The sequence below is a fragment of the Pseudorca crassidens genome, chromosome 8, assembly GCF_039906515.1.
Source record: "Pseudorca crassidens isolate mPseCra1 chromosome 8, mPseCra1.hap1, whole genome shotgun sequence".
NCBI classification, from domain to species: Eukaryota; Metazoa; Chordata; class Mammalia; order Artiodactyla; family Delphinidae; genus Pseudorca; species Pseudorca crassidens.
Genome location: NC_090303.1, coordinates 79,097,687 through 79,110,634, shown reverse-complemented (window position 1 = coordinate 79,110,634; position 12,948 = coordinate 79,097,687). Strand labels below are relative to the sequence as shown.

General features: G+C 37.4%; 1 protein-coding gene across 23 annotated transcripts in view; it reads left to right on the top strand.

Annotated features, from left to right (window-relative positions):
* The window catches only part of CADPS2 (calcium dependent secretion activator 2), a 483,200-nt gene that overhangs the window by 442,456 nt on the left and 27,796 nt on the right, over positions 1-12,948 (top strand). For 20 of the 23 annotated variants that reach the window (XM_067746860.1, XM_067746859.1, XM_067746856.1 and 17 more), the window contains 2 exons: positions 1,484-1,567; positions 1,674-1,706. In XM_067746860.1, the coding sequence (XP_067602961.1) occupies positions 1,484-1,567; positions 1,674-1,706 (117 nt within the window). The remainder of the gene's footprint in view (positions 1-1,483; positions 1,568-1,673; positions 1,707-12,948) is intronic. The other 3 variants (XM_067746861.1, XM_067746863.1, XM_067746862.1) reach the window with 1 other exon arrangement.

Genomic DNA, 12,948 nt, shown 5'->3' with positions numbered 1-12,948 from the left:
ACTAACCAACCATACATAGTTCTCATTCTTTAATAAAAATAAAATTTTAGTCAGCAGTTCACATGAATTTGTTTCTGTGTTCTTACATCATGTCTCAAATGATGTGATGGAGAAACCTGCAGGGAAGTTTTTGTTTCTTTTGCATAAACTATTTTGCAGTAATTGACCAGCCATAGAGAAAAGATTATCTCCTGTGCACTCTCAGCGAGTTCTCTGCTCACCAGAGACCAATAAGGTGTGTCCCTAGAACTATTATCCCTTTGTTGAAGAAGCTGCTACGTGAACAAAAACCAGCCTTCATTAATTTCCCTTTTTGTATTTAAAAAACCTTGTCGGTATTTTCCCTTTGGGAAGGTATAATTTGTCAATAGTGCATATTATTTTGCTTCTAAAGAGGAAAGATGTAGGGCAGTAGATCCTTATTAATATCTTTTATTTATCTTCATGCCAGATCTTAATGTTTCTGCTCAATGAAATGAAATTCTCCACATTTTTAATTACATTACAGTATATATGTCTTAACTCTCATTTCATAGAAGTATAAAATTTTAGAAATGTAAAACTCTTAAGACAATTTTAATTCCATACCCGTCCCACCAACACAAACACACCTTTGACTGATGGGGGAACCGGTGCACTGGTTGGCTGGAGCCCACATAGCAGTCAGTCAATGACAGAATCAGGATTTATGTTCTCAGTCTGGTGCTCTTTTCATTGTACTCTGCAGTGCGTGTATCTGTTTGAGCTCCCCAACTACTTTGTAAGCTTCTGAAAGCAGGGATGATCCTAACATGTCCCAATTGGAACTGCTTGGTGAATACTCGTTAGCTGATGTATCATACTTCATTTCAATGTTACAAGGGCCCCAAATGTTACACCTTTTCATTTTCTGTTCTTTGTCATTCAACCTCTTCTGTAGATAGAAAAAGTTGGGGAATGGTCAAGTGCTATATGATAGAAAGGAATTTGATGAAGCTTGACCATCGTTGCCTTGAAACATCTCTCTATTTTTTTTTATTGAGGTATCATTGACATACAACATTATGTTAGTTGCAGGTATACAGCATAGTGATTTGATATCTGTATAAATTGCAAAATGATCACCAAAATAAGTCCATCCCCATACATAGTTACAACATTTTTTCTTGTGATGAGGACTTATAAACATCTATATTGGAGTTGAAAATTATATTAAGGAAGAGTCACAGGGATTTAAAGTTTTTTACTAATGGTTTAAGTCATCTCACACGTAGTAACCAGACTCCTATTACACATTATTCTTTTATCTTAAAAAATGTGCATATTTTTCCAGCAATGTAAAAGGACCTTAGAGTTCATCTTCAAAATGAGATTTTGTCATTGTGTCACTTTATACATTTCAGGTTTTTGTGCCACGGGAGAAGTTGGTCCAAGAGTTGTTTGCCCCATTATTTGTTTGTATGCACAGTACTATCCTAAATACTCACTATAACGTGTATTCTAGTTTGTTTCAGTGTTGGAAGGGGTGTTGTCTAAGCTGTCAAGATATGATGAAGGTACTTTCTTTTCATCCATTCTGTCATTCACTGTGAGTATTTTGAATGAGTTCTCCTCTGCTGTCTTTTGACTGCTGTCACAGTACTTATCAAACAGTTAAGAAAATAATTCTCATAATTATCTCTTTTCCACTTAAGGTGAAAGCAGCCGCAAAATATGTTGATGTTCCAGTAAGTATTTTTTTATCTGCTTTTTAAAATTATAAATAAGTCTTTAAAAAAATAATTATGGTTCACCACGGGTGTATTTCAGATCTTTAATCTAGCATCATTGCCTCAGGGAGCAGTTTATTTTTCTTAAGCAAGCACTAACCCTCATAGCAAGGCCTGGCAAGGTTATTTCAGTGTACCTTTTCCGTTGTAACTTGGGGAGGTCAATTCATCATGAGAACATATCAGCTCAGTGGCAGCTGTAGGATGGGGGAGAAAACGACTCACATTACTTATAGGAAAAGGTTCACTCTCCTTCCCTTTCCATGAAAGCTCTAACAGGTTTCTTATAGGAGTTAAAGTAACAATCAAGACCTGTTGAATCAAAGAACTAGTTTTCTGAATACAGAAGTGTTATAAATAAATCAGTATTCACTTAGTTCAACATTTGGTTTTTCACAGAATTCTTGGGAAATAATGCGTGACCTGTAAATTTGTTCAACAATTAAGATACCATGAGAGGAAAGTATGAAACTTACTTAGCTACAATGAAAAAAAATTCATGTGCTAAATATAATCAACAAGTTAGTACAGCATTTGTAAGTTGATAGTCATTAACAAATTAGCTTTTGCCTTAAATTCTGTTATCACGTATATATGATCAAGGCCTAAATGTTCTGTTTAATCATGTGTTTTGGCACGTGTATCAATTTTCAAAGAATTAGAGCACAATGGGAAGAAACTTAAAATTTAAAACTAAGTGGAATATAAGTCATCTCATCTTTGATTAAGGCTGTACTTGAATAGCATCACCATCTCTAGATCATCATTATGAATGTTAGTGGTTTGAGAGCTGGCAAGCGTTGTGTATCAGTTGTAGGTGGCTCTTATTTTTGAAATGCATAACTGCATTTTATACTATGGACTAGACAGTCTCCAGGTTTATTGCTGCTATAGTTATTATAAATGAACATTTTAAATGAAAAGGCCGTGGACTTTCCTGCCTTTGCCTGGGGTTTCTTCAGAGTAGTTTTTTGTTTGTTTGTTTTTAGTTTTACAGATGATTCCAAAAGAAGTCTCGGCATACTCCTTGTCTTGTACCTAGAATCAGAAAGTCAGTACTGGGCAATAAGCAGAAATAATCACATTTGTATGGTCCTGCAAAGGAACAGCATGAAAGAGAGAAAGGGAGAATTAAGGGGGAATGGTTTATACTCGCTGTATGAAAAAAAAAGACAAGTAATCATGGGAACACATGAATTTTATTGGAATTCCTAGCAAATACTTTATAATATAGATTTTTGTTTTTAATTTTGAATAGGACACCATAATTATTTCTGTTCTTAGAGCTTTTGAAATTCTTTATTTGACTGTGTACTAGATCTGTTAGAGCCCATAGAGCTTCAGCATTGAAAGACACAGAAAGTGGTTCATTCACTCTCCTTCTCAGTGCAGAAGCCCCCTCTCCTGATAGCCCTCACAAAGATTCAGTCAAGCTCTTTTAATTTTTTCAGTGATTGCAGGCTCACCATAAGACAGCCTCCTTTTATGTATAATGAGTTGAAATTCTGTACCTCTGTGAATTCTGTCTTGGTTCTAATCCCTTTTCTGCATGATAGCCCTTCAAATATTTGTTGATAATTATCATACATCCTCTTCCCAAGAGATATGGTAGCTATTCAAAGGGATATATTGTCTGAGGAATTCTTATTTTCTGTATTAAACATCCTTAACTTCTTCACTGAATTCACTAATTAAATACTTATTTAACACGTACTAAGTGCTAGACTCTGGGCATGTATGATGAAAATATATATATGTCCTGCCCACAAGCTGTTCAGTGTCTAGGAATAAAAGAGATAGGGAAATAGACATATCATGAAAACAGCTGTAACAATTGTACCCAGACTCTTTATCATACCAATAGCTCTCTAGATGAATTCCAGCTTACCAATTTCACTATTAAATCAAGTTGCCACCCAGAGCAAAGCATACTAAACCATAGATATGGTCTGGCCATGGCAGATTGCTATAGGAAGAGTTTCTCCCTTAGATCCAGACATTACACCTCTATTACTGATGTCTGTAAGCATTAACTTCAAAAGCTATGAGGTGCTGTTGGCTGTTACTGTTTATGTTTGTTTGTTTGTTTGTTTATGCTAAAACTCCAGCAAGATACCTTTCTGAAACAGTCTTTTAAGGAGAACCTTATGAGAAAAAAAACAACAACACTGGCTCACCTTTCACAGAAATTAACTCAAAACTGATCAAAAACCTACCTGTAAAATGCACACTACAATATAAAACTCTTCTAGAAGAAAACATAGAGAAAATATTTATGGCCTTAAGTTTGGTGATAAGGTTTTAGATACAACACCAAAAGCATCCATGAAAGAAAAACATTGTAAGTTAGACTTAATAATTGACTGCTCTGCACTGCTAAGGGAATGAAAAGACAAGCCACAGACATATATTTGATCAAGGACTTGTATCTAAAATGTACAAAGAACTCTTAATACTCAACAATAAGAAAACAAACAGCCCAATTAAAAGATGGTCAAAAGATAAGAACAGATATTGCAGTGAAGACATATAGGTATCAAATAGGCAAATGAAAAGATGCTCAACATCATTTGTCATTAGAGAAATGAAAATTAAAACAATAAGATACTATTACCTATTAGCATGGCTAAAATTTAAAAACTGACAGTAGCAAAATGTTGACAAGGATGCAGAGCAGTAGGGACTCTCATTCATTGCTGGTGGAAATACAAAATGGTACAGCCATTTTGGAAGACCATTTCGCAGTTTCTTACAAAGCTGAATATAGTCTTTAGCAAACCACCGATTGCACTCCTAGGTATTTATCCAACTGATTTGAAAACATATGTCCACAACCAAAACCTGCACACAAGTGTTCATAGCAATTTTATTCATATTCAAGAATTGGAAGCAACCAAAATGTCTTTCAGTCAGTGAATGGATAAACAAGCAGTGGTATATCCATACAATTGGAGTACTAGTCAGCAAAAAAAAAAAAAAAGAAGAAGAAGAAAAATTAGCTATCAGGCGACACGAAGACATAGATGAATCTTAAAGGCATATTGCTAAGTGAAAGAAGCCAGTCTGAGAAGGCTACGTACTGTATGATACCATTTATATCACATTCTAAAAGGGAAAACTACATCTAAAAAACTATAAATAAACTGTATAAAGATTACAAACAGGTTAATGGTTACCATAAGTTCAAGGTCAGGGAGACTTGAATAGGTGAAGCCAAGGGAACTTTTTGGAGCAGTGAGACTATTCCAGGTAATACTGTAATGATAGATATAAAACACTATGCTTCTGTCAAGTCCTAACTTTATAGCACAAAAATTGAACCTGAATATATGAAAAAAAAATTTAAATCAATTAGGATATCATGGGATCCTAGTATGGAGACTGTGATAAAATAATCTAAACGCTACTGCAAATGTATGGAATAACCTCACTAAAAAAAGTTGAAGGAAAAAAGTGCTGATCCGAGTCACTTTTGAAATGGGTGGCATATGTAAAAATAAAGGAAAAAGGAACTGTACGTAAACATTGTACTCTTGTTGAGAAAGTGTTTCCTCCCAGGTTAACAATTCAGAAACCACTCTACGTGTATAATGGAATTGAACAATTAAGTAAAGGGTGGTGGCTGGTGGGAGCCAAGTTTCCCATGGAGTGAGATGTTGAAGACAAACAAGAGGAAGAGGCTAGAATTATCGCTGTGGTAATGGATTGGAGTTGGAGCCATCAATGTGAACTTGTCTTTAGCTTAATATAGATAGAGCTGGTTGCATATAGAAATATTTTTAGATATACGTATATGCACGGGTTAGTATATACACATATATTTCCTCGGTTTGTTAGCTGAGAGAGCCTAGAAGCATTGATATCCCAGTAGCTACAAGCACACCCAGTGCCCAGATCGTGGTCTCTAATCTCCAATAAAATGAACCAGGATTCCTTGAAGAAATGGCTGACACTAGGACTGGGGCAGGAAACACAAGATGAGCCTGGAGCATCTTATATATGTGTCAGAGAAAGTAAGGAAGTGTCTAGAAAGAAAAACCCACAATGATAGGAGATATGTTAAAGGGACCCAGGAGACCCCTGAGAGAGCTCCCAATGGCCTGAGCTAGAGTAAGTTCAGCAACCAGATAAATTAGGTAGTGTTAGCTTATAACACAAAGTATAAAATATATATCTGTTAGTCCATACTGACGTAAGTAAATGATTGACTGAATAAATAAATGGGGAGGGGGTCTTCGCTGGTGGCACAGTGGTTGAGAATCTGCCTGCCAATGCAGGGGACATGGGTTCGAGCCCGGGTCTGGGAAGATCCCATGAGCTGGGCCCATGAGCCACAACTGCTGAGCCTGCGCGTCTGGATCCTGTGCTCCGCCACAAGAGAGGCTGCGACAGTGAGAGGCCTGCGCACTGCGATGAAGAGTGGCCCCCACTCGCCGCAACTAGAGAAAGCCCTCGCACAAAAACGAAGACCCAACACAGCCAAAAATTAAATAAATAAATAAATAAATGGGGGAAGGACTTCCCTGGTGGTACAGTGGTTAAGACTCGGTGCTTCCAATGCAGGCGGCGCAGTTTCGATCCCTAGTCAGAGAACTAAGATCCTACGTGCGGCGCTGCCAGAAAAAAAAGAAATGGAAAAGATAAATCTCCCAAGCAGAAGAATTCCAAATAAATAATGTGGATACTTTACTTCCAAGGAGACAGTATAACTCCGTACTCCTTAAGGCTGTACATAGCAACTCCCTTCCAAAGAGCACAGTATGAAAAGGAGGGTGAGGAGAATGGATTTATCAGGGAGAAACCTGACAGTATCACCTCAGCCAGTTTACTGAGGTCAACATCAACAGTGATAAATTATATAGATAATATTTATTCTTGATAAATATTCTGTGGTCTCCTTCCAGAAGCCTATAACTCCAGTCTAATCAGAGGAAAAACAACAGACACGTCCCAATAAAGGGACAGTCTACAGAATATCTGACCAGTACTCAAATTGTCAAGATCATCAAAAAGAAGGAAAGTCTTATAAATTGACAGGAAGAGGTTAAGGAGACATAATGACTAATTAAATGTAATGAGGTCTTCTGGACAGGATCATGGAACATAAGAAGGACATTAGGTAAAAACTAAAGAAATATGAATAAAGTATAGACTTTAGTTCATAATGTATCATTATTTGTTCATTAATTGTAACAAATATACCATACTAATGTAAGACATTAATAATAGGGGAAACTTAGTGGGGAGTAAATGGGAATTCTCCATACAATCTTCACAATTTTTCTATAAATCTGAAATTATTCTAAAATTTAAAAATATTAAAAGGCAATGGACTAGGACTTAATACCTGAGGTTTAATTCCTCTTATGCTGCTCTATGCCCTTGGATTAACTGTATGACCCTGGGCATTACTTCACTTCAGTGGCCTCAGTTTAGTTATCTATAAAATGGATGAATAAGTTATATAAACTGCATTAGTCCCTCTAACTGTGATATTCTATCATTCTGTGAATTCTAGATCTCTGTCCTATTCCATCCAAGAAACAACAGAGCCCATAAATGTCACTTAGAAGATGATAGTAAGGTAAAGAGCTAGAAAAAAAATTCTTCAGAGAAATGAACAACATCTTCTAGCAAATAATCTCATTTTTGAAATTTTGAAAAAGCAAAAAATACAAAATACATTTTATGAAATGAAGCGTTAGAAATATAAAATTATCTATGATATCAAGTGGCATCCCTAACACAAAAGAGAAGGAGGAATTCATGATCCTAGTACATACTTGATTGTCAGGTATTCCATATAATTATAGCACAGCTGAAGATGTATAAGAGTCAATAACAAATGGGAGAAAATATTTGCAAATGAAGCAACCGACAAAGGATTAACCTCCAAAATATACAGGCAGCTCATGCAGCTCAATATCAAAAAAACAAACAACCCAATCCAAAAATGGGCAGAAGACCTAAATAGACATTTCTCCAAAGAAGATATACAGATTGCCAACAAACACATGAAAGGATGCTCAACATCACTAATCATTAGAGAAATGCAAATCAAAACTACAATGAGGTCTCACCTCACACCGGTCAGAATGGCCATCATCAAAAAATCTATAAATAATAAATGCTGGAGAGGGTGTGGTGAAAAGGGAACCCTCTTGCACTGTTGGTGGGAATGTAAATTGATACAGCCACTATGGAGAACAGTATGGAGGTTCCTTAAAAAGCTAAAAATAGAACTACCATACAACCCAGCAATCCCACTACTGGGCATATACCCTGAGAAAACCATAATTCAAAAAGAGTCATGTACCACAAAGTTCATTGCAGCACTATTTACAATAGCCAGGACATGGAAGCAGCCTAAGCGTCTATTGACAGATGAATGGATAAGGAAGATGTGGCACATATATACAATGGAATATTACTCAGCCATAAAAGGAAACGAAACTGAGTTATTTGTAGTGAGGTGGATGGACCCAGAGTCTGTCATACAGAGTGAAGTAAGTCTGAAAGAGAAAAGCAAATACCGTATGCTAACACATATACATGGAATCTAAAAAGCAAAAAAAATGGTTCTGAAGAACCTAGGGTCAGGACAGGAATAAAGACGCAGATGTAGAGAATGGACTTGAGGACATGGGGAGGGGGAAGGGTAAGCTGGGACAAAGTGAGAGAGTGGCATGGACATATATATACTACTAAATGTAAAATAGATAGCTAGTGGGAAGCAGCCGCATAGCACCGGGAGATCAGCTGGTGGTTTGTGACCACCGAGAGGGGTGGGATAGGGAGGGTGGGAGGGAGACGCAAGAGGGGGGAGATATGGAGATATATGTATATGTATAGCTCAGTCACTTTGTTATACAGCAGAAACTAACACAACATTATAAAGCAGTTATGCTCCAATAAAGATGTTAAAAAAGAGTCAATAACAGAAAATGATTCAAATCAAGTCATTTAAATGTAACATGTTATGAACATAGTCTTATGTATCTTTGTAATCTGTACTTTCATGACACTTCTTTATGAAAGAAAAAATATCATACATAAGAGAAAAATCATCAGTATGTTCCTGAACAGAAGTGAATTTCATTATCTCCTGCTTCTTAGCAAAGAAGCTAGTAGCCGACCCCTCCCCACCCCCATGATATCTTTCTAATCAGGGTGATAAACTGTGACCCTCGGATGGTTTGGTAGATTTTTTCTTGGTTAAACAACCCTATTCTGGAGAGCAGTTCCTGTTGTAGGTGCACAGTTCAAGGCTCCATCATAGAACCTTGGAATGTTCATGGTGGCAAAGCCCTTAGACATATAAGAAAAGCAAGACCTCGAGGGCGTGAATCTGTTCCCCCTGCTCAACAGTAACTTAGATGAAGGGAACTCAGACCTGAGAGAGGGCAAGGGAGAATGGCTATAGTAGATGTAGGACCAGCATGAAAACATTCACTTTAGCTTTACAGACGTGAACACTAGGCCCAACCCAAAACTTCAGTAGATTTAAAGTAGAATATTAAAACTAACCACCCCCCCAAAAATATTGCCTCCCTATAAGGTAGGGAGGATATAGATGATAGCAATGTATGTTAAAAAGTTGTATGAAAAATTAAGTGAGACCATAATGTAAAGTAGCTGCTTAAAAAAACAAACACGAGGTAGCACAACAGAGAAGTTACAAACCCAAACTCAGGAGCCAGACTGCTTGAGTTTGGACCCTTGCTCCATCACTTTTGCTCAGTATCTGTATGACCCTGGGCATCAGTTTCCTTTTTTTTTTTTTTTTACAGCTTTATTGAGGTATAATTGATATATTTAAAACTGCACATATTTAATGTCCATCATTAGATGAGTTTGGACATAGGCATTTACCCGTGTGGACATCAATTACTTTATCAAATGGAAATAGAATCATACCACTTCTAGGCTTGTTGTAAATATGTTAAGCACTTTTCAGGATTCCTGGAATGAAATTAGTGATCAATAAATGTTAGTTGTCGTCATACATTATTACTGATTATAATAAATCTAGTGTCCAGATTCTAAAAAATAATCATTCTGCTCTATACTATCTTGTTCACATCTGTGTTACTGTGGGAAAATCCATCTGTAGTCTTTTAAAAATGACATATAATTTTTACTTCGCCTCCTTTTGAAGAGAGCAGCCAGCATAGTTAAGGGGATCTGGAAATAATGGCTTATAAAGAAAAAAAGGGAAATTGGAATATTATCCCTGAGAGAGGAAAACGCTAAGAGACAAGAGAGTCGTGTTTAATACATGGAGTTCCCATTTAAAGAAGCCTCAGTCTGTATCAATCAAGAGGATAGAACTAGGATCAGTGACTAAAACCTAGTGGGAGGGCTTCCCTGGTGGCGCAGTGGTTGAGAGTCCGCCTGCCGATGCAGGGGACACGGGTTCGTGCCCCGGTTCGGGAAGATCCCACATGCCGCGGAGCGGCTGGGCCCGTGAGCCATGGCCGCTGAGCCTGCACGTCCGGAGCCTGTGCTCCGCAACGGGAGAGGCCACAACAGTGAGAGGCCCGCGTACCGCAGGAAAAAAAAAAAAAAAATTTGTCTCCTTGTTAAATAGACACCGTGACAGTGTTTGCATAGTGTATTGTTAACCTCCTGTGGAAGGTTAAACGGGCTTCTTCTGTATCTAAATCTGTAGCTGTGAAAAATGTCTGCAGCATTGCACCCACCCACCCATGAATGGGGAAAGTGAAGACTTGCACCTGTGGGATTAGGTGTAGCAGCAGGAAGTAAGAGCATTTGCAGTGTGTAATTAACAAGGAATTTTTGCTTTTCTTTTTTTTTAAACGGCATTTTCATCTCACTGGGTTAACCAGTGATTAGCGCTCGAAAAAAATGTGCTGGAGTCTGCATCCTTACTTAAACTCATTCCCTCGCTGGTGTATTCTATTATGCAGCCAAAGTCAGAGGAGCTCACCTTACCATACTCCATTCCCGTCCATATTTGATTTCTTTATGCTCGTGGGGGAATGTTTTTAGATATTTGTATCCTTTTACTGTAACTTCGTTAGCCAAATTCTGTTCTTTTCTGAATCGAATTAGAAGCAATCCAGGAAGGCTTATTTTGATTTAGAGATGACTACCCTAAGAAACAAGATGGAGAAGTTAGTGCTTAATGAACTGAGGATCTCAAAGTTTTTGTTTTTGTTTTTAACATCTTTATTGGAGTATAACTGCTTTACAATGGTGTGTTAGTTTCTGCTTTATAACAAAGTGAATCAGCTATACATATACATATACATATATCCCCATATCCCCTCCCTCTCGTGTCTACCTCCCACCCTCCCTACCCCACCCGTCTAGGTGGTCACAAAGCACCGAGCTGATCTCCCCATGCTATGTGGCTGCTTCCCACTAGCTGTTTTCCATTTGGTAGTGTATATATGTCCATGCCACTCTCTCACTTCGTCCCAGCCTACCCTTCCCCCGACCCCGTGTCCTCAATCCCATTCTCTACGCTGCGTGATCTCAAAGTTTTAAATGGGAGAATGAAAAACAACATTTACTCTCTCTTAGTGGTATTTAATACATAATGTGCTCGCTATGTGGTTTTTAATTGTTATTTTCTCGTTCATTAAGGAAACTGTAATTACAAATATAGCGAAGATTTCTAAATGTAGCTCTCCAGAACAAAATATCCTTGATAAAAATTCATCCAGATCTACAGTTGTTGAAGTTTAACAGTCTGCTCCTTTGATAAGGTTGGAGACACCCACTTGCACCAGAATGTGTAGCAATATTCTACCTGGTGATGCAGTCACATGCATGCTTTTCATTTACACACCAGCAAACAAAAACTTAACTGAGTGTGTTCAGTTTTTTGCTTTTTTTAACTAAACTTTATTTCCTAATAAGATAACATGTAATAATGGAATGAGACGCAGTGACTTCCAAAATATGTAGATCTTACTGCCATAAAACAGAGTCTTTGCACAAAGGAGCACTGAACCAGCGATAATGTCTTCTATCCAAACACATTTGTACTGTAAGTAGAAACTGTTTAAAAGGAAAATTACATCTTTTTCAGCAGTTTATCAGAGATAATTACCCTTCATACACCAAAGGAAGGACAAAGTGTTTTAAAGAACTATAATTCTAATTGGTAAATGTCACCAGCTGTTGCAGTTATCCTTACTTGTGTATATTCTTTTAATGATTATAGTCTCATGCCACAAGCTACATGAAAATATATTCACTAGGTGTGAAATTCCTGTATGTCACAGTTGCAAGAATACGTAAACAGCTCAAAGATAAAGGAAGAAATAATGCTAATGAGGAATGTAGGAATTGTAGGTTTTGTTTTCTAGGCAAGTGGATCTTAATTTGCCAAAGGGGAGAAAATGTAATTTCAAAAAGAAAAAGACAACACTTAATTTGTTGAAATAAACTTTTAAATGAGCTTTACTTCACACCCTCAACCACGGTTGTGATTTTCTTAGAGAGCTGTAGAACTGTCTCAGCTTACAGATTTCAGTATTATATCCCTCGGGTCTGCGGAAGGGAATAGCACTGAGTTTTCTCTTAGGCTTAAACTGTAAAAGTATTTGTTAGTTTTAGATGACAAAAGATAAATTCTTCCTGGACAGTGTTTCATGATGTCTAATGTTATCTTAAAAGTGATCAAGGAAATGGGAAAAAAATTACCTTCGGGTCTGTGGCAAGCGTTTAAAGCCATCATTCTCCATTTCTCCTGGCTGTAACTCAGTTTCCAGTGAGTCTGATGGGTCAAGTGATTGACTAGTTTAAACTTCTAAGCGTACTCTTCTTTTGAAAGGCAGAAATAAAAATGGGGTAGCGGTGGGGAAAAATGGTGGAGGAGGCACGCTTCTCATGTGTTGATTCTTAACTCTCAGTTCCTCTGGGCTGTGCCCAGCTGCCTTGGTATTATATATATCACAGCATTTTGTTTCTAAGCACCTGACTGAAACTCAGATGTGGAGCTGACTTGTTATCATGTATAGAAAGTCGTTCTCCTGTCATTTTCATTCTGCGGCAGTATCCTTTCTGAATGTTCACACTTTCGGTGTCTTGACAAATTTGAGAGGCACCGAGAGAAATCCTTATCTTATGGGCTAGCTATCTTCAACCATTAATAGTAGTTAGTAATCTTGTACAAGTTACCCTGCCTTTTTACTGGAAAAACTTACGTGTAACACCCCTCGCCCCC